The sequence below is a fragment of the Arachis hypogaea genome, chromosome 9, assembly GCF_003086295.3.
Source record: "Arachis hypogaea cultivar Tifrunner chromosome 9, arahy.Tifrunner.gnm2.J5K5, whole genome shotgun sequence".
NCBI lineage: Eukaryota > Viridiplantae > Streptophyta > Magnoliopsida > Fabales > Fabaceae > Arachis > Arachis hypogaea.
The window spans coordinates 117,462,528-117,485,910 of record NC_092044.1 but is presented as its reverse complement, the minus strand read 5'-3'; the positions used below and the strand labels follow the sequence as shown (position 1 = coordinate 117,485,910).

At 32.4% G+C, this 23,383-nt stretch overlaps 2 protein-coding genes across 2 annotated transcripts; both read left to right on the top strand.

Annotated features, from left to right (window-relative positions):
* The first annotated feature begins 1,686 nt into the window (after positions 1 to 1,686).
* On the top strand, positions 1,687 to 11,771 carry LOC112709607 (uncharacterized). Its single transcript, XM_072202207.1, has 4 exons — positions 1,687 to 1,698; positions 1,787 to 2,569; positions 11,513 to 11,593; positions 11,748 to 11,771. Exons 1-4 carry the CDS (start codon positions 1,687 to 1,689, stop codon positions 11,769 to 11,771), a joined length of 900 nt encoding a protein of 299 aa, XP_072058308.1.
* Positions 11,772 to 17,934: 6,163 nt separating this feature from the next.
* LOC112709605 (F-box/kelch-repeat protein At3g23880-like) lies at positions 17,935 to 19,125 on the top strand. The gene has a single exon (XM_025761491.2). The coding sequence runs from the start codon at positions 17,935 to 17,937 to the stop codon at positions 19,123 to 19,125; it is 1,191 nt and encodes a 396-aa protein (XP_025617276.2).
* The last annotated feature ends 4,258 nt before the right edge of the window (positions 19,126 to 23,383 follow it).

Here is a 23,383-nt window from a genome sequence, read left to right as displayed (position 1 = left end):
TTTTTAAGGTAAAAGAAGCTCTACATGCAAAAATTATAACTTCATCGCCATCTTTGTCATAGTATCTGCCACCGTGTTTGTATCTCTCATAATCAAACGAAAGTCAACACACCAATTCCAATGCATGATATCTCTTATTTTGAACACCAATAGATCAATAAACCCAAAACCATCTTGAGTAATAAGATTAAATGCTTCCACACAATCCGTCTCACAAATAACATCTCATTGACCTACATCCCAAACTAAGAGATTTTAATTGCATTAATTACGTTTTTTACATTTACAAAAATGTACCAAGTTAATCTCTTACCAATCTTCCATTAGCAGTATGATGATTTGGGTTGATGACGTGGTATGATAGTAACACGTGTTACTCCATGCAGTGGCGGATCTATGGGGGGACCTAAGGTGGCCATGGTCCCCCCAAAATTTAAAAAAAATAGTAAATAGTAATAATTAATAATATTAAATTTATTTTTATATATAATATTGAAAAAAATATAAGTTACAAAATTTTATAAATTAAAATAATTAAAAACTGCACTATGTATTAGATATTTGAATTATTGTTGCTCTTGTTAACAAATAGCCCATTCTAATAATTAATAAAAATGGTTCTATTATACTAGTCCAAGCCCATACTATTAATTAAAGTAACACTAGTACATTTTTCAAATATTTGTTTCAAGCCATTAGAGGCATCAGCGCCACTTTTCTCTCTCTTTTAGTGGTTTCCAAACTTTTGGTCTTCTACTCTTCTCATTTTAATTTTCTTTTCATACCAAAACAAGACATATGAAGAAAAACCATTGAAGAGAAGTGAACAACAAAATATTAACCATTGAATACACAACAAAGATTCAAAGAGGTATATTTCAATTTTTTTAAGTTAATAACAATGTCAAGTATTATTTATATTATTTATTTAAAATAATTAATTTATTTTTTTTATAATGGACAGTGTTCAAAGATTGAAGTGAGGGCAAAACTCAATAGAATTATTTTTGGGTGAGAATTGGAACAAAAAAATAATCAGGTAAATCAATAACTTTATTTTTGGTTATTATATATTTGTGTTTCTAAAATTATTTGTTATTGCTCAATAGGTTTAATATTTTTTTTAAAGAAAATAATATATATGCAATTATTTTTGTTTTTTTTTTTGTTAGATAGTTCAAGTTAAGTTAAAAATGTCAAAGATGAAAACAATTCACTCATTTTTCAAGAGAAAAGAGAGAATATATGATGAACAAAATTCAGCTTCAGATTCTTTGAGTAATGTTCAAAATATTATTGAGCAACCTGTGACACAACTTGTTGAGCAAGATATTCAACCCCCTGCTTCCAAAATAACAAGGACTGAAATAGATCAAGTTAATATTGATACATTGATGCGTGATCCCGGAAAGCATCCGCAAATTTGGAATTATCCTATCAATCAACAAGATAAAATCCGTAGAGCATACATAAAGTTTGGACCATATCAATTTATTATGGATGAGTACCCTCTTTTTGGTCTAGAAAGTCATCCTCGTCGTTTCAAAACTCATTGGTTTAAGAGTTTTTCTTGGCTAGAATATTCGCCAGAAGTGGATGCTACATTTTGTCTTCCATGCTATTTATTTTCTAGAAAATCAAGTCCATTCACATCAGGAGGATTTCGCAATTGGAAAAAAGTGAATAATGGAAAGGATTGTGCATTTTTATCTCATGTGGGTAAATCTCTTAATTCTCCTCATAATATTGCTGTTAAGTCTTGTAAAGATTTGCTCATCAATTACAGCTAGCTCTTGTTGCCGCGGCTAAAGAAGTTGTTGATGTTCATGCTTTTCTCCAAAGTTTGAGTAATATTATCAATGTTGTGTGCTCTTCTTGCAAACGCAATGATGAATTACGATCTCCTTATGCAACTGAAATTTCCCATTTAGTTGCAACTAATCAAATTGAAACAGGAAGGGGAGCAAATCAAATTGGCACATTAAAAACATCAGAAGATACTAGGTGGAGCTCTCACTTCAACTCAATTTGTAGCCTTTTACGTATGTTTGGAGCAATAACTTCAGTTCTGGAAGATTTGGCTACTAATGGATCTACATATTCTCAACGTGGTGATGCTACTTATGCTCTTAAATCTTTATTATCATTTGATTTTGTTTTCATTTTGCATATAATGAAAGAAATCATGGGAATCACTGATAAACTTTGTCAAGCATTGCAACAAAAATCTCAAGACATTTTGAATGATATGCATCTGGTTTCTAGTACAAAGTCATTGATTCAACAGTTAAAAGATAGTAGTTGGGGAGCACTTTTGGAGAAAGTTAGTTCTTTCTGCAATGATCATGCTATTCAGATACCTGATATGGGTGCTTCTTTTAGTGACATAATTCGGTCTCGTCGTAAAAAGGATGTTGTCACTGTTGAACACCACTATCGTGTTGACATTTTTACTAGCGTGATAGATTTTCAATTGAAAGAGCTAAATAGTAGATTTAGTGAGCAAGCAACCGAGCTCCTCATATTGAGTACATCTTTAGATCCTAAAGATGCTTTCAAGTTATTCAGTGTTTGCAACATATGCAATCTTGCAAAGAATTTATATTCTTTAGATTTTTCTGAGCAAGAAAAGATTCAATTGGATTATGAGTTACAACATTATGAACTTGATGTGGTTAAAGCTCCAGATTTTCAGAATTTGTCTACTCTTGCTGAATTGTGTCAAAAATTGACAGAGACAGGAAAATCAAATATATATCCTTTAATTGATAGATTAATTCGTCTTGTTTTGACTCTTCCTGTGACAACAGCAACAACTGAACGGGCCTTTTCAGCTATGAAGATTATTAAAACAAGGCTTCGAAACAAGATGGAAGATGAATTTTTAGCAGATTGTATGATTGTATATATTGAAAAGGAAATTGCTTCAAAATTCACTTCAGAGATGATAATTGATGATTTTAGTTCCATGAAGCATCGTCGAGCAAGTTTAAAAATATCAAAATCTTAAAGTATGTAGTTGAACATTGACTTTTATATAATATAATAACTTTTTTTATATATATGCTACAAATCATATTTTGTTAATTTTTTGTTATATTTTATATTTAATTGGCCCCCCTCTTATGAAATTTCTGGTTCCGCCACTGACTCCATGATTTAACCACGTATAATAATATGATGATGTGTTAATCAATGACACGTGGCATACTGACGTGGATGGTTGTGATATGTGTCACAATGCTATTTAGTCACGTGTCTGTTTGTGCCACGTGTCGCAACAATATTCGTCCACATGTCATCCATTATATCATTATTGTAGATGTTCCACTTCATTTTGCATTAAGTGGCTCATTTTAGTTCCTGAAATTAAATGTCGTGCACCAAATTAGTCATTTCACCAGTTTTTTCTCATTTTTTTAAAATTTAAAATTTTCAATATTTTAGATACATTAATTTCAATTCTATTTTCTCACGTCTAGTTTAAATACAAGTGCTTTTATAAAACTTTTTAAAATTTTAGTTTTAATTATATAATTTTTTCCATAATAATTTAACATTGGTAAATTTTGTGATATATAAGTATGTTATTATAAAAAAATAATTATATGATTGATTAGACACATTTTTTTCCGTTTCTTATGAAATATGCGTTTTCATTGTGTGTAAATGGGTTAGACCGAATGCACTTTAAGTATCCCACTACCATGTCCGACCTCTTCAGTCTAGACGAAAGAGGTCGAAGATGGTAGTGGGGTGCTTGAAATATCTTCACGTCAACTCCAATACAGCGGTTCAAGGTATTCGCAAGAGAAAAAATATTTTATAAAAGCACTTGTATTTAAATAACATGTGAAAAAATAGAATTGAAATTAATGAATTCAAAGATATTAATAATTTTGAATTTATAGAAAAAAAAAAGAAAAAAAAAACTAGTGAAGGGATTATTTTGGTGCACAACATTCAATTTTAGGGACTGAAATGAGTCACTTAACATAAAGTGAGGGACTAATTTGGTGCATCTACAATCATGATATATTGGATGACACGTGGACGAATATTATTGCGACACGTGGCCAAATAGCATTGTGACACGTGGCACAACATTCACGTTGGCATGCCACCTGTCACTGGTAAACACATCATCATACCATTACATGTGGCCAAATCATGGAGTGACACGTATCACTAACACGCCACATCATCAAACCATGTCATCACGCCGTTAATAGAAAATGGGTTAGGGACTAACGTGGTGTATTTTTGTCAATTTCAAAGACGTAATTAGTGCAATTAGAATCTCAACGACGATTTTAGTGCACGACGCCAATTTCAGGGACCATTTTAGGGTTTAACTCAATTCTTATTGTTGCAAATTATTTTGTTGAGAAATCAAAGGTCAACACGTTTCATTTAGGGGGTGACAATATACCCCTACCTGCAGGTACCCAACCCGATCCGTAACGAGTAGGGTTATCGTGCGGGTCGGATAGAGTACAGGTTGAGTTTTAACCTTATCTGATCAACTCACACTTTATATATTTATATGTTATACACTTATATAAAAATATGTTTTAAGTGAATGTTGAACGAAAGACTTCTCACTAAATGCAAAAGATTCTTAGCGACTAAAAGAAGATCATTAATTGATAATTTAATACTTTTTTTATATAAAAATCAATTCTATTTTAATTATTATCAAGTTATATAATAATGTTGCATCTCTTTTGTAACTCGCGGGTAGAATCGGGTACCTGCGAATTAAGAACGGGTAGGGTTAAGGTTGAAATATTCTCAACCCATAGATAGGATAGGGTTGAGTTTATATAAACATTTCAACTTGCGGATAGGATTAGGGTTGACTCCAAACCCAAACCTTACCCTACCATTGTCGCACCTAATAATTTCATTATAATTAGTCAAGTATTGACTACAAATAATAAATTTTATATGTTTCGTAATATTATTGTCTAAAAATTTTTATATGACTAATATAGTTATCGAACTAAAAATTTGGTCATTCAATCATCAACTCGAAATGGATCATCGTTTAAATTAGTTAAGCAATTACGTCAGTTAAATTTGATAAAAATCACACGACGTTAAAATAAATATTTTTTTAGGTTATGTTACGTGGATAACCTGAGATAGGTGGATTGGACCTTTTGGAATGGCTCAAGCGTTACTAGAGGATGGTCTCCGACTTGGTTCACGTTTGGGAGCTGCCGTTCGAGTTGTATATACAAAAGAAGGGAGGGGGTGGTACTGCAAAAACACTCCGATGCCTAAGTCAACAAGGGGTTAAGCAGGTTTAGAGAGTATTAGAACTTCGAGATTTATAGTGGTGATTCAATAACCACCGTTTGAGTAGTTCCACTTCTAGAGGTGGATAACCGTCCCTTTATTTTAGAGTTGTTGAGATATGGCTTCCAGAAGTGGGTCCAGAAATTTTAGAAGTAGTTACTTATTTGAATAAGTATTATTTGCTAGCTATCCTTCTAGCCCAACTTTATTCGAAGAAGTCTGTGTCGAATCCGACTTCATTCGGAAAAGTCTGTGTCGAATCCGACCTCTTCTAAAGAGGTCGGCGGATAGAGGAAGCCAATCTTTAGATTGTGCCTCTCGATTTATTTAGACTTGGGTCATAATACTGGGTCAGAGTATAAACATTTTATTTTACCAAATTATTTCTATTTTTTATCTTTTATAGTTATAGAAGTATTTTTTTACAAAAATAATTTTAAAACAATATATAATGAAAGAATAATATTATCTATTAGAGGAAGTTATACTATTTTATATGCAAAATTATTATAATCCTTCTTGTACAAATACTTTATACTAGGATTTTTTCTGTAATAAAATAAAAAAAAAGACTTTATTTAAAAACAAAATCATTCTCACATTCTATTTGCGAAGATCCAAATATTTTTTTTGCACCCGTAACAAGTTTATTGTCCCTCATTCATCAAAATTCGTAAATTTCATAAGATTTATTGTATGTTTAGACGAATTTTAAAAATTTAAAACTACAGATTTTAAAATGCCAAATTTAATTATGTCATCTTACTTAAGTTTTATATTTTTTTTAGTGTTAGGAAGTATCATTTTTATTACATTATTATTTTCGGCATGCATGTACGAATATACCACACACAATTAACAAGAAATAATTTGAACATATAATTTTATCCTTTTTTTTAGATTTCTAAGAGTACGTAATTTTTAAAAAAATTAATGTAAAAGTACAAAATGTAATGTCGTTTTTAAATTAAGCTTATTTATATGTATTCTTGTGTATTTCTAGACGGAGACAATAATAAATTAATAATACCAATGTCATTGATCAACAGTATTAAAAAAAATCATACTTATTATTTGTATTCCCCAATTTGTATTAGTTCAACAAATTTACTTCAATATAAAAAAAATTCAGTTTAATTTTTTTAAATTAAATATTTTTTATTTTGTTTCAAAAAAATAATCTTTATACTACTCTATAACAAAATTAATTTTTTAATATATAAAAATAAGGATGGAAAATGAGTTTATTTTGAGTTTTTTTTTTATAATTTAAAAAAAATATATTATAACGGTCAATTTAAAAATTATCCAAAAAGTAGGACAAAAAACATTTTGATGGGCCTATTTTAAGTTTTTATCCGTCCATTATATAGACCTAGGTGGAATAAACGCTGCAGCCGCACTTTTCTCAATAAATAGCAGCTCTATTCCACTGCTTATGATCACATTGGTGAATTGATTTGATCATTGCAGAAGAAAGAAAAAGAACTTGTGACTATTCTATGCAATGATCTTTAGCAAATAGTGAGGAGGGATTAAGAATTGGTCAATAAAATCGGTGTTATTCTTTATATCTTATTTTATTTATTTTATTTGTGTTTGAGTATTTCTTGTTTGAATATTTTATTTTATTTTTTTTGTATCTCTGATTATTCTTCATATAATTCAACCAGCAAAATTCTCAATTCAATTACTTCTTTTTTCTTGAATTCAATCTAGAAGGAAAGTGGATTATCAAATAATATAATAGAAATTTATGCATATTATTTTATTGGACAATTTATAGTTCTTTTTACTCTTCAATAAAGTTTGATTTATTTTATATTAATTTTTTTAATAAAAACAATATAAATTTAAATTTTATAATATTTTTATTTGTATTTTAGTATTTTTTGGAGTACTTTTTTTATTTCTTTAATACTATATTATGACTTGATTAAATTGAATTTTTTCTAAAATATAATATGTCTCTTAAGTCTTAATTGATAATTTTGAGATTGGTAAGAAAAAAAATCTAAAATTTTTGAGCAATTTTATGCTTATTGTCTTATTAAATTTATTTGCAATATCCTTTTTTTTGTTTTATGTATCTACAAATTATACATATTTTAAATTTTATATCAACACTTATCTACAGACAATTTTATATGCACTAGAGAATTATTTTTTTACTAATCAATCAAGTTTTTCATATTCTAAAGAAGTGAATGAAGAATAACCGTTTACAAACTAATTATTTATGGTTCAAATTTAATATTCCAGTCAATTTATTGGTTAACTTTAATAATGAAAAAAATTGGATTGCTTTGAGATGAGCGTGTATATGACTATCAGACTATGTTTAATATAAGTCAAATTTACATTAAATTTATTTATGTTTTTGTCATCTGTTTTGATAACTCTGTATTATTAACTTTTAACAGTGGTAGATTGTTTTTGAGTTAAAATTTTATGTTGGGCATTAATATTATTTATAGTACAATTTAGATTGAATGATTTTTTTAGAATTCGATCTAATTTTAAATTGCTTGAATAAGATTAAATTTATAATTTTATAAATTAAATATATATAATAAATCTCAACGCCAAATTGAGCGTTGAATATGATTTAGGACAAATCTGGATTTGGAGATTAAGATTTTCCATGACTTGCAGACAGTCTTGAGTTCCAGAAGGTTCCTTGCCGGTGTGTTGATTTTAGGGGTGGTTTCGAATAGGTTGCCCTCAGCAATAGGTGGGTGCAATGCATGACGACGGCCAAGGTGTTCTTGAAACGCCAGTGCCGCCGAACTAAGAGTGTCAGGCCGCTGAGAAAGTGAGTGAAGAACAACCTTTACAAACTCTTTATTGATAGTTTAAATTTAGGATTTTAATAAATTTATTTGTCAACTATCATTAATTACAAAGGATTTAAATTATTTTGAAATGAGTCTGCATAAGACTTGTTTAATATAAGTCAATTTTACATTAAAATTTACGGAAAAACTCTGCATACAAGCCATTAGGGCTTGTATGCTTTACAAGTTTATTAAATAATAAATTTAAAATACTCGCTCCTCCAGGTACGTTGATTACACGCGCTATATAATATGCCGCGTATATCTAACTTCCAAATTTAAAATATTTGTTTCCTTCTTCGTTTTCGTTATTTTGAGATTTGGTTGTTCTTCTTCTCGCGCGTTTTCGCTCATTCTTCTCCATCGATCTTTTCCTCTTCTTTTCTCACTGGTATGTTCTTCGTTTACGTTCTATTTTTCTCTCTCTGCAACTCGAGCTTCGTTTTCTCTGTTGATTTGTTGTTTTCTGAAATCAAAGTTCGAACTCGTTTTGAAGATAATGGATCCTTCAAGCTCAGATTCTGCGCTGAATCCAGGCGATGTGGATTATGAATTTGAATCTAACGAAGTTCCTGAGGTTTGATTTACAGTAATTTGTATAGCATTGTGTAGTTTAAAAATTGCTGAACATTGTTTAATTATCTGGAATTTATAGCAGACGCTCGGGTGTAGATCAATCTCTTCTTTGGGTGTATTTTAGCTATAAGTGTGGGTGTATATACACTTTACTGGTTTTTTGTTATTTTTAATTGAGTTGTTGTTGTTCAGTTGTATTATATGTATTATATCAGACATGATTGTGTGTGTTTTTAGTTTTTGAGATGGTGTATTCTGCAGTCTGTGTATTCACAGTTTATGGCTTTAAAGGTCATTCTGTAGTTGAGTTGTTTCGGTTCGGGTGTATCATATAAGACATGATTGGGTGTATTTGTATCATATCTATGGGTGTATTCACAGTTCTGACACGGTTTATTGTGCAGCCTCTCTCTGTTGTTGATGACGAGCTTGTTCCGAAGGTCGGAATGACCTTTAGGACCCTTGAAGATGCCGGAAAATTTTACAGGAACTACGCCAAGGCTGCAGGTTTCTCTACAAGAGTTCGGTGCACAAATAGGAAGGGAAACGAGATTAAGAATCAACTGATTACATGTAGCAGAGAGGGAAAATGGAAATCTAAAATATCTCCAACCGAGAAGACCAATCCGACAGCCGGTTTAAACTGTCCTGCAAGAATTTATATACACACATTGAAGGATGTTGGTGCTTGGATCATTTCAAAGGTTGTGCTGGATCATTCACACCCCTGCTGTCCAAGCAAAGCAGAGATGCTCAAACAGCACAGGGAACTAAGCATGTCCATTCGTCGTACGATAGAGAATAACGACGAGGCCGGTATCAGACCAAGCAAAACCTACCAATCATTTGTTGCGGCTGCCGGGGGTCACCGCGAGTTAAATTTCATCGAAAAGGACGTGAGGAATTACATTACCAGGGAAGTGCAGAATGTTTCCGAACAAGAAGATGCAAAGGAATTCGGGAAATATTTGTTAAGGATGAAAGAGAAGAATCCGAATTTCTTTTTCGAGCTCGAACTCGAGGAGGATCAATCGATTAAGCTGGCCTTTTGGGCCGACGCAAGAAGCAGAGCGGCCTGTGAGTATTTCGGAGACGTCATTTCATTCGACACCACCTACAATACAAACAGGTAACAAACTGTCCCTTTTTATGATGCTAAATTAATTTATTTTTACTAATCTGCAGCAGAGGTGTATATTGGCTGTGTCATTGGGTGTATTCTAAGCATTTGTTGGGGTGTACCTAATGATTTTGCATTCTGGACCATGGCAATTCGTTTCAGGTATAATTTGGTCTGTGGTTCTTTTGTCGGGGTGAATCACCACGGCCAGTCAACACTTCTCGGATGCTCTTTGATGAAGAACGAAGAAATTGAATCATTCAAATGGTTATTTCAATGCTGGCTTCGTTGCATGGGAGGAAACGCTCCGAAAGGGTTTCTCACCGATTAGTGCGCATCAATGAAAAGGGTTTTAGAGGCCTGTATGCCAACAACAGTTCACCGCTGGTGTATTTGGCACATCATGAAGAAGATTCCAAGCAAATTAAACGGGTACAAGGCACACGCCGATATCGAACAACAAATGAGCCATGTTGTTTGGAACTCTCACAGCAAAGACTCATTCGATAGGAATTGGAACGATTTTCTGGTGAATTTTGGTCTTGCGGACAACAAGTGGCTCTTAGGTAATGTGTTTTTAAATTCTGCAGCAGAGGTGTAAATTGTACTATCTCTCGGGTGTATTTTACTGTGTGTGTTTGGGTGTATTATGCAGATCTGTACGAAGACCGTCACATATGGGTTCCTATCTATCTGGACCACCACTTCTGGGCAGGGATGAGAAGCACACAAAGGAGCGAGAGCATGCATTCATTTTTTAACAAGTACATCACCCGTAACAGCTCGCTTATTCAGTTCGTCAAACAGTACGATAATTGCCTCGGAAGCAGGGAGCAAGCAGAGAGAGAATCAGATGCTGCAGATTTTCATACGGTCATACCGTGTGCAACCAAATCCTCCATCGAAACTCAATTTCAAGATGCGTACACCCAAGCAAAGTTTAGGGAAGTCCAAGCCCAATTCAGAGGAAAGGCGAATTGCATCACCAGATTAAAGAATTCCGCTCTAGGCTATTCAGTATACGAAGTCGGAGAACAAGTTTCCAGCTCAATATTGGACAAGTTCGCGGTTACCTACGACTCAGTTGCAGCCGAGGTAAAATGCCAATGCTTATTATTCGAGTCGAGAGGGATACTGTGCCGTCACGCACTAAGCGTGTTAAGCTTCGAACAAGTAAGCCAAGTGTCCCCTAGGTACATACTGGAACGATGGAGCAAGAAGGTAAAGAGGCGACACACACACATCAAGAGCAGCCACGACGAGCCACTAATGGAGCCAAGAAGCAAGAGGTTCGACCAATTGGTTTTTCGTTCATAAAATATTTGCGAATTTGCCTCTGAATCGGAGGAGCTGACTGCAATTCTGCACCGTGCGTACGATAACGTCATGGCTGAGATGGAAGCAGTAAAAGCCAAAAGGAAGGGGACATCTTCTTTATCCCACGAAGACGCCAACTTGGAATCCGTTAACGAGCTTCAAAGCCCGCCAAGGATTCGAACAAGAGGACGTCCAAAAAACAGGCTAGGTTCAAAGTTGGAGAAACAGATTGCAAATGCCACAAAGAAGAAGAAGACAAAAGTTTTAAGCGAGGTAAATGTAATGTTCTTTAAATCTGTGGCGATTGAGTTTATTTTTCTAGTTAATTGTTTAGCTAATGCGTGAGTGTTATATTCAGATAAACCTGTTTGATGCTGCATCAGCGGCGCATTCAAGTAGCAGCCAATACCAGGGACAAGTTATAAATTATCAGTTCAGGGTACCAGCAGCAGGGGATAACTCTTTGGGTGTATAGTTATAGGGAGTATGGGTGTAAAATCCCTGTTACCTTTGGGTGTATTTTTGTTAATAGACAATTTACATATAGACACATATATAGATACATATAGAACAAAAGCTGTAAAAATTCACAGGTTATGGGCGTATATTTCAGTTGATGTTTTTTTTTCATATTTTAGTAGATGTAATTCATTCATTTTGAATACAGCACAGACAATTGGGTGTATATTTTTACTCAACCTCGGGTGTATTATTAGACTAGCGTTGGGTGTAACAATTTATAATATGCGTATGCTTTGATTTTTTGCTTTATGTTTTACCACCTGTAATACAGTTTTTGAATACATCACAGACAGTTTAGCAGCACAGATAGTTTAACTATGGGAAAAAATATACATGGAAAAAATATACATCACAAACATTTACATCATTTGTTCAATTTACAAACTACCCAGTTTCTATATCCTCAGAATTAATCTGACAAAACGGACTCAATAATACAGAGGATGGCTTCGACAGCCTTATCTACTCTCTCTAATTGCCTGATCTCTCTGTCTATTCAACTCACTGAATAGTATCCGGGAAGCATATTCCACTCTGTAGTGGTCCACCTCCTCCTACAATTAAAAAGTATGTTATGTTTAAACAGAAATATTAATTCAGTAAAGTAATACAGAGTTATATACTTCTAAAGACAGTTACCTGTGTCCAGTTATCCCATTCATACTTCCCCTTTTTAATGTTTTCCGGCTCTATTAACTCAAGCCACTTCATTACGTAAATAGCGCAGTCATAGCTGAAAACGAAGAAAAAAAATTACAAATCTCATTTAGGAAAGTTTAAGGTTCAGAGTCACAAATATATACCTTGTTTTTTGGCCTGAAATTTTAACATATGGCGCTTTAATTTCCTTCTCCTTCTCGCCTTTCTCGAGAGGTTTCCCGCCGGCATATGCTATCAATCTCGAAAATACATATCCCTTAAATACCAAAACAAGTCAGTAATACACCCGAATCAATTGACAAGACACACCCAACTTAATATGGAATATACACCCAACTCAAATTTCAAAATAGACCTATCTATTAAAGTAAAGAAGACAGAGGGAACTTACAGTGAATTTATTAATTTCCTTTCTCTCAGGGCTTGGAGCTTTTTTGTGTAGCGGGTCAAGTATTTGACATTTTCGCGTTCTTGTATTTATTAGCCACAACCACCAATGTCCTGAGTGGCAAACAGGAGCAAAAATCTGAAGGATTGCCACATTTCAACAGTCTGTTATTTTATTTGGCATATAAGTAAGTAAGCGTACTAACAAATTTACGAAACAAAAACTTACATATGGATGCGAACTTAATTTTTTCCTATCTATGAAGGGAATGAAATTGGGGTAGGCTTCCACCCTGAATTCTCTGTTCATTTTCGGAGATATGAATTCCCCCCTTGGGTGATCAGAAAGTGCCATGCTCTGCAATAATTGTAATACAAGAAATGAAAACATGAAAATACACAACTTACACCCAATCTAAGCTAACAAATACACCCAAATCCATGCATAAAATACACCCAAAGTTCGTAGAAGTAACACTTACCACAATATCTGGGGGGAGACAGTATATTTGTGCATGAAACCTCTTTTTTTTTCTGGTTTAGGATGAGGCAGATGGCAGATACAACCTAGAAATCAATTTTAAATTAATAACCATTGCAGTTGACTTTGGTGTAAAAACATTAATATTAGTCTAAAATTACCTGACATTCTATATCACTGTTTGCCTGGAGGGATGCAAGGTGCGTTCTCATCAAAATGTACTGTCCTTGGCCAGTCAGAGTGCATATCTCCTCAAACTCGTTAGTATCGCCCTTTGCATCCTCCTTCAGTCTCGTCCCCCAGATGTAGCACTTTTCTTTCATATCATCCGGAATTTGATTTGTTCCCCCCGATGTTTCAAACTTAGCAGAACTTTCTCCCCCAGTCTCCCTCCGAATTTGTGGACTTTCGTCTTTTCCCTTTGACGCACTGCTTGCTAACTTTTGGACCAAACTGTCCAATTGTTCCAGCATAGTTGCAGCTTCTGGAGATTTTTCCCTTTCTGTCTCCTGCGTCGATGCCCCCTCCTGGCTTGAATCTGTCAATCCAAGGCTGAATGATGGCATCGGCAGATCTGTTTTAGGAACATAGCTTGCTGTCCGTGCCATCATCAACAGGGCAGCAGCTTCCTCGGCGTCTGGATGACTGCATCATTATGTATAAGAATAAGAGTAAGAATATACGGATGACAAGCAAAGATTGATTCTAGTCTAATTAACTTACATTTTTGTTGGAGCTGGGGGAAGCTTGGGTGTTGTTTCTTGATGTTGTTTGGGGGTTTCAGGAGTGCTGCACAGTTGCACAAAATCGATCAGGAAGAGTATACACCCAAACTCATAGCAAATATACACCCAAACCCTAAACAAATACACACCCAATACTATTTTCTTACGTTTCTCTAGCCCCTTCAATCTGTAGCATAGGGGTTGGTTCGGAATCTGCGTCAGTGGTTGTTTGTTGGGATGGCGGCACAAAAAATTGGATCGGGACTCTAAACAAGAATAAAAATGAAAGGTTAACAACGTATTTGAAAATAATAAGGTTATAAGGTTGAAATATTCTTGGATAACTCACATTGCAAGCGCTTCCGACGGCGTTTGTTCCCTAACAACCATCACATTCGAATCATCCGGAGTCAACCTAAAATACACCCAAAGAAGGTCAACAAATATACCCGAACAATTCAAAAAGAAGACGGACTTTGTTTTTTGAGAACTTACATAGTTGCAGTTTTTGCTTTTTTTTGCTGCCTTTTTTTTCTTGAATAAAATAATAAAGGGCTTTTTTTCTAAAAAAATATATACAGAATTAGAAGTAGAAGTTATTAGAAGAAGAAAAGTAACGGTTATTTGAAAGAGAAATTACATGCTCTGAGACGGCTGGTTTACACTACTCTGTTCTGTGCGTCTTTGAGAGGAAGTATCATCACTTCCCAAGTTGACAGTCGGTAGTCTAAACAGATTTCATGTTATTCAAAACAAATATACATCCAACTTAGTGAACAAGATACACCCAACTTGATGCACAGAATACACCCATATTGTTTCACAGAATACATCCAAATCACGATAACAAGAATTTATTAAATAATAAAGCTTCTTACGTTTCAGAGGACACATAGCGACCTTCTGTCGATCGCAGGTCAGCCTGGTTGTCTCTATGAAACAAGATACAATTATTAGCAAACAAAAGACACCAAAATCTCAAATACACAGCACAGCAAGACATACCCCTCTGCAGCAGATTTTTGAACGTTTTCCCCTAGCAATTCATTGAGTTCGTCACTCGATATTTCATATGTCTCACTACATTCATAAAATAAGACGTTAACAAAAATAATTACGATGATAGACCGTAGGATAGCTTACGAGGTACTGTACCCGTAAAAGTATTGATCTTCTTCAGGAGGTGAATCCTCCACAACTACTTTTTTCCTTTTTTGTGGTGTTCTGGGTGGAAAAAAAAAACAATAACAATCAGAAATAAAAAATTAATTTTATCACAGAATTTTATCCAAAGAAGTGCTTACTCTTTTGGAGTTGTTTTTGTTTCTTTCTTTTTCTTCTCCTTCTCCGCAGGAGATGATTCTTCGCTCCTATAAGTCAATAACAGACGCTTCAGTTAATACACGAAATCTTTATAACGAAGCCAAAAGAAAGGAGTAATAATTTCAGGACATTACTCGTCACTTGGTTCAGATTCAGATTCTGAATCAGAATCTGACTCCTCTTCCCTCTGCTTTCTTTTTCTTGAGTCCATTCTGCAGGCAAACAATCATCATTTAGAACATACTAAAAATACACCCAATTCAATTCACGATACACACCCAACTGAGTATAAAATATACACCCGACGCAGCAAACGAAACACACCCTGCTTAATAAACTACATACACCCAACGTGGACAAACAAAATACACCCAAACCCAATAAAGAAATTACACCCAAGTATGGTACTTACTTTTTCCCCTTTTTGCCGGGGTGTTTAATTCCCGAATCCTCCGAGTCTTCTTGAGCCTCAGACTCAGAGGTAGAAGTGTCACTCTCGGTAGTTTCTGTCTCCGAAGACGATGTTGAGCTCGCTTTCCTTTTTTTGTTTTTTTTTTTATTTCTTGTTCTTTTTGTTTTTTTTTTCTTTTTTTTCTCATTTTTTCTTTTGTCTCTGCCAAATTCAGAATCCCCTGAAACATGAGATATTTTAGTTAGCACCATTCGGGTAAATAAAGTATACCAACTTATTATGATTACTCACCAAAATTTCCTCTCTTTCTTCATTCATTCTTTTCACCAACTGCTCCTTAGTCTAGTTGGCAATCCATGGCTTTGGTGGTCTTTCAACCCTGTTCTTGCCTTTCTTTTTTGAAAGGTGAAAGTAGATTATCATCAGGGCGAAGAGGCAGCCATTGATTGCCTTCTTCTTCTTCTCCTGGTAGTCTGTTATGCCCCTGATCATGAAGGTCAAAACATGCCCCCCCCAGTTTCTCTCCTCTATGCCCTCCATCTCAAAAATCGGGACCAGGTGCACGGGCGATATTTTGTTTATCGTCGTTGGCAAAAGGAACGCCATCTGTATGTAGAGGATGAATATCCTCTTGAACATCAGGCGTTCCTCTTCGTTGCCAACGCCGATTTCCATCATTTCATCGGTAAGACTTTTGAGGGTCTTACCCTGGAATCTTCTATAAATTATTTTGTCTTCATCAGAAAGTTTCTTATAGTCAACTTTCTCAGGAAATAGATCTCCTACAAAAAGAAAGACAACAAAGCATCAAAATCGGTTCAAATACACCCAAGCATCAGGTTAATATACACCCAAGCAACAACTTAATATACATCTATAATTTTGAGCTAATTACCTGTTGCATTGATGCCAAGCGCATCACCTATTTTTTTTGGGGTTATATGGAAAGAACCATATCCTGTCCTCAGTTTGTTCTCCCCAAGTTTGAAGTTTTTTGCCAGCTCTCTTAAGAGTTGGTGATCCACCCTCAGTGGTGGGATGTGCATCAACCCACCGAATCCAAGATCCCTGACAATGGCCTTCTTCTCCTCAGTCATGTTTCTGAACTTATCATTCAGGAGATGTGTGGCACATTTCAGGTCTTTGGTTTGGTTTCTTGCTGCCATTTTCTCTGAAACTAAAAATACACCCAAAGATATCAGTAATATACACCCATATATATATGACTCAGATACACCCATTGATAACAATTAAGATACACCCATTGATAATAGTAAGATACACCCATATATATGAGTCAGATACAGCCAGATATTCGCAAGATACACCCATTCATAACAGTGAGATACACCCATAGATATTATTCAGATACACCCAACAATGTCAAACAAGATACACCCATTGATTACAGTGAGATACACCCATAGATATTATTCAGATACATCCATATAGATATCAGACAAATATCACTCAGCCATGCTTCAATATAAAGCCACATTACAAGGTTAAGCAGTTTACACCCCCGAATCTACGGAATAAACCCCCAAAAATCAACAAAAATAGCAGGAGAACTTAGAATAACAATGTAGAACGACGTAGAACTTAGAAGAACGACGTATAACTTAGAAGAACGACGTATAACAAAGAAGCAGGAGTAATAGTAAACCCTAGCAGAACGACGAAGAACAAAAGTAAAATATACAGTATTTTAATGGACTTACGTTGAGTATTCTTGGTTTGTTTTTTCTTCAGATTCTTCACAGAGAGGTTGATGGTGTTTTGATGCAGTTTTCGAACTACGATTTCTATATTTTGAAAGTTGATTTTCGCTCGAAAATGAGAGGGTTTCGTTGTTTTGAAAGTGCCTTGAGAAATGGAAGAAGTGGAAGAAGTGGAAGAGTCTCCCATACGTAACCGTTCGAATGCTGAGCGCGTGAGTTGGACGCGGCATCTTATCTCTCTTTCATGCGCGTGATTCGTGTTTGGGCTGGACCAACTTGGTTGCTTGTATGCTTGTATGTGTAGCAGGCCCATAAATTTTAATGCAAATTTGACTTATATATATTAAACACAATCTTATACAGGCTCATTTCAAAGCAATCTAAATCCTTTGTAATTAATGATAGTTGAAGAATAAATTTATTAAAATCCTAAATTTGAACTATAAATAAAGAGTTTGTAAAGGTTGTTCTTCACTCATTTCCTCAGCGGCGGCCTGACGTTCTTAGTTCGGCGGCACCGGCGTTTCAAGAACACTTTTGGCCGTCGTCATGACGACGACATTGCACCCAGCTATTGCTGAGAGCAATCCACTCGAAACCACCACCACAATCAACACACTGTCTGAAGATCTAATAGCCGAAATCCTATTCAGGCTTCCGGCGAGGAACCTTCTGGAACTCAACACCGTCTGCAAGTCATGGAAAACCTTAATCTCCAATTCCAGATTTGCCCTAAACCATTTCCGACGCTCAATTGCGGATCCAACCATGACGAATCCTCGATTGGTCTATTCCACTCGCCATTTCGTTGATTGTAATATCGGATTCTTCCCCGTACAGCCATTATTGGAGAACACATCATCTCCATCATCAAACCCTACCACTGTCGTTAGCTTCGAGATGAAAGATTGCCTCGAAATTCTTGGCTCCTGCAACGGCTTACTCTGCTTGCTCGAAATTATATGTAATTTTGTTCCTTGCACCGGAGTCGAGTCCGATTGGATTGAAATTGAGCAAAGAGGAGTAGAAGTTGTGAATCACGGTTTCGGCTACGATCATGTGCATGACAGGTACAAGCTCTTGTTGTTTGTTCAGAAACGTCGCCAAGAACCTAAAACCCCAATGGTTTTGACGTTTGGCGCAAATAATTCTTGGTCAACAATGCCGGATTTCCCGTTTTACCCTCAACGATGCAAAGGGGAATTCGTGAGTGGCACTCTCAACTGGATTCATAAGGTGCCTGTCACTCTCAATTCTTGGATGATAGTTTTCTTTGACTTGGCCAGGGAGAGTTTCGGTGAAGTATTTCTGCCTTTTATGAATGGCGAGCCTGTGTTGCAAGTGGCGAGGGAATGCCTTTGCGTTTGTGTTGACCATCAGAAAAGTCATTTTGATGTGTGGATAATGAAGGAGTATGGAGTTGAAGAGTCTTGGACTAAATTGATTGTGATCTCACATGTGGAACTCAAGCATTATGAACCCCCTTATCCTTTGTACCTGGTGTACATCTATGAGAATGGTGTTGTTTTGGCCATTCCTCCTACAAGTTACAAGTTAGTTTTGTATGACCCAAATGATCATAACCGGTTACATTATCCTTTGTTTGACAGCTCAAGTGATGGCATGACAAAATTTCCCATGAGTGAGAGAGCAGCTCCTAGGGGCTTTCATGTTTTCCATGAAAGCTTGGTTTCACCCTCACATCTCGGCTTTCCAAGTGAAGTAGCTTATTGGAATTGACCGCTGATTGTACCGTTACTTATTTAATATACTTTTCTTCTCATTCACTCTTTTAACTAGAAGATTGATAGAGTACATTCAGTTAGAAAAGTGAATAAGATGAGATTGTAAGATCTATGTAGTCCACCTCATCAAATAAAATAAATTTTTTTTGTTGTTATTGTTATTGTTGGTCGTGGCGGTGACGGCCATAATGTCCAAATGATATAATTTTGATTATTTAAATTCTTTTAAAGTTTTAAAAATAATTATTTTTTATTGTATTTTCTTTTAATTTTCATTCTTTGTAACCTTCTTAACGTAACTTTCTTTTCAATAGAATTATCTCTCTCGATTAATTTTTTCTAATTCTCTCTTATTTTTTTCTATTTTAAAATATTTCCTTTAGAAAATACTAGTATTTGTATATGTGCAACGCATAAAAAATATTTATTTTTTTATATTTATATCTAGAATATGTTTTTTTAAAAAATGATCATAAATATATTTAACTTAAATAAAATAATTTTATATTTTTTGTCACTTATACAAATAACAAACAATGCTATAAAATAATAATAATAATAATAATAATAATAATAATAATAATAATAATATATTAATTACACTTTCAATATTTTATATTTTATGTGTTACAAAAATTTATCCACTAATATCTATTTTATTCAATGATTATTCTATCTTATTTTCATTTATTATTCGTAGCCATAATGAAAAGGTATTCTATTTATGACTTTGTACAAAAATTTTTTAAAAATGTTTAATATTATGAAAAATATTCTTTTTTGAAAAAGAATTATAATACTTTTAAGATTAGAAAAAAATTATTAATTAATAATATAATAATTTAATTTTTTTTATTTAATAGCAAATAATTATGTATAATTGTAGTATAATTTATATTTAGAGTAATTAGTAATAAATTAGAATATTATTTTTTTAATAATATAATTAAATATATTTCTATTATTAATTGATTTAAAATATTATTACACGCATTCTAATCTTAAATAATATATAAATATTTTTTTTCTCATAATCATATATTAATATACACGTTCCTTCCATAAGTATAATACTTTTGAAATTAAGAAAGAAATTATTAGTTAATATTATATTAAAGAGTATCATAATAAAATCATACCCAATGTATCAGAGAATAAAATATCGAAGTAACTACCTTAAATAAACCAATCACAAAATTTTTAACAATAAAAAATATTTAAAATATTATTTTATTCATAAAATTCAATTTAAAATTTATTTTTTAATAGACTAACATATTTACCCATTAATTAGCGTCTATCTATTTAATTATAATAATTTTAAAATTAAAAAATAAATTATAAATTAATAATATGCTAATTTAATTCTCTAATTTAAAAACAAATAGTTTTATACAATTATAGTATAATTTACGTTTGGTATAATTAGTAATAAATTAGAATAATATCTTTCTCTAATAATATAGTAATATAGATTGTTACTAGTCACCAAAAAAAAAAGATTGTTACTATTAATTGATTGAAAACATTAATACACAAATTTTAACTTTAGCAATATATAAATATTATCTTTCTTAAAATCATATATTAATATTCAGTTCTTTCCCTAAATATAGTGCTTTTAAGATTAGGAAATATATTAATAATTAATGATATAATAAAAAACATCAAATAAAGTCATATTCAATACATTAGGAATAAAATCTCAAAATAATTACTTAAAATAAACTAATCATACACGGAATTTTCAACAAGGAAAAAATTTAATATTTTATTCCCAAAATTTAATTTAAAAAATATGTTTTATAGACTAATTTCCTTAATTAAAGTATATCCATTTAAATATAATGCTTTTAAAATTAAAAAATAAATTATTAATTAATAATATAATCATTTGATTCTATAGTTTAAGAGCAAATAATTATATATGTAAATCATATTATAATTTGTATAATTTATGTTCAGTATAATTAATATTAAATTAAAATATTACCTATCTTCTAATAGTATAATCATATATAGTCGAGTCACAAAAAAAAAACAGTCACCTAAAAAAATAATTTAATTTTTAATTATTGACAGATTAACCGTATATCAAAATTATATGATATATTATTTAGTTTCAAATTATTTTGAAACTAAACTAATTCAATCCTAATATTAGAATTAAGTTATTTAAATAATATTTATGATATTCAATTTTAGATTTTGAATGCTACATTAGAATATTTTTTAATGACAACTAATAAAAATAGTTTGACCAAATTGAATAGGTAAAATCGACGCAAATTCACACTATTTTTTTCTAAATAAAATCCATCATTTACTGTTTGTATAATGTGACAGGCAAGAATAATCACATTTAACTCAAAATTTAATTTAAAAATTCTATTTATAAATAGACTAATATGTTTACTCATCTGTCAGAATCTATTCATTTAATTATAATATTTTTAAAATTAAAAAAAATATTAATAAAAATAATGGTATAATAATTTGATTCTCTAATTTAAGAATAAATAATTATGTAAATTTTATGTATAATTTGAATAATTTATGTTTACTATAATTTATAATAAATTAGAATATTATTTTTTTTATTAATATAAATATATGTGTTCCTATAATTTAGTAATTCAAAATATTAATACACACATTTTAACTTTAATAATGTATAAATATTATTTTTCTTATAATTATGTATTAATATCCATTATTCTTCCATAATATTTTTTATTAATACTATATAATATATTAATATGTGTAAAGTATTATGCAAAACACGTGTTTAAAGTATTCTTTTTCTTATACATATTTGATACTTTCATTGAACATCATGTCGAATTATCAACATCAAAACAAGATTAAAACTAGCTTAAAACACTTGAATCCAAATTATCAACTGCTAATGTGTGCTTTTCTTGATTATTTATCTATCCTAACCAATCCGTTATTCCAAAAAAGAGAAATTTATGCGAAAAAATTAAACAAACTTGCATTAAAATTAGTGCAACTTTGAGGATAAAATTGTTGTTAAGGAGGATGTAATGTAATTAGGGATGTGCATAGGTCGGGTGAAATTGGGCTGATGTGATCTGAATTCGATTCGAAATATAGACCGGGCCTATTTATTAGACTCGAATCTGACTTTAAACCTGATGAAATCTATACACTTTTGGGCCACGATTATATCGGATAAAAATCAGGTGAAAATCGGGCCGTAAACATTACATTACCTTGATACCTTCTTATAAGCTAACATGTGAAAATATCAAAATTTCTAAGACTCTAACCATTATTTGACATGGTAAAATTCACTTAGAAAAATATAACAAGAACCAACTCTTCTCTAAGATTAAAGTATAACCATAATTAATACTAAATTGTCTAATAACACTAAATATTTAAATCAATACAAATAACACAACATTATTCATTAGTCTAAAATCTTAGATATTTTAAACATAAAACATTAACTTATAGTCTTATAATAACTAATAATACAAAATATTAAGGTTTACAATACTTAAATTTCACATAAGAATAGTCATTATCCATCACTAATAACACAATATTAATTGTGTATGATGACCGGGTCACCGGGCCGAGTTTGGGTGACCCGAGCCATGACTCGGACCCGACCTGAGATAATGACCGAGTCTATTAAGACCTTTATCCGACCTTAGACCCGTTGAAATCACACCAAATTAACCCCTAAAGTATTCGGAACCGGACCGAATCTTTAGACCGGATCGAGCCATGCACACCCCTAAATGTAATGAGTAAAAAGAGGTCTAATAATCCAACAAAAAAAATTCTCATTAAGAGTAGAATTTAGTATAAATATAATAATGATAGAGTCAATAAAAGAAGAAATTTTTTAATGAAATCATCTCTCTCGATTATTTTTTCTCTAATTCTTTCTTATTTTTTCGATTCTAAAATTTTTTCTTTAGAAAATCGTAGTGTATATATATATCTGTAGAATGCACAAAAAATATTATTTCTTTATATTTATATCTAACATGTATTTAAAAATTTTTTATTCAAAAATATATTTAAATTATATAAATAATTTTATATTTTTTTCACTTATACAAATACCAAACAATGCTATAAAATAATAATAATCATAATCATAACGATGATGATAATAATGATAATATATTAATTACATCTTCAATGTCTTATATATGTTACAAAAATTTATCTTGATTATAACAATTCAACTAATATATATTTTATTCAATGAT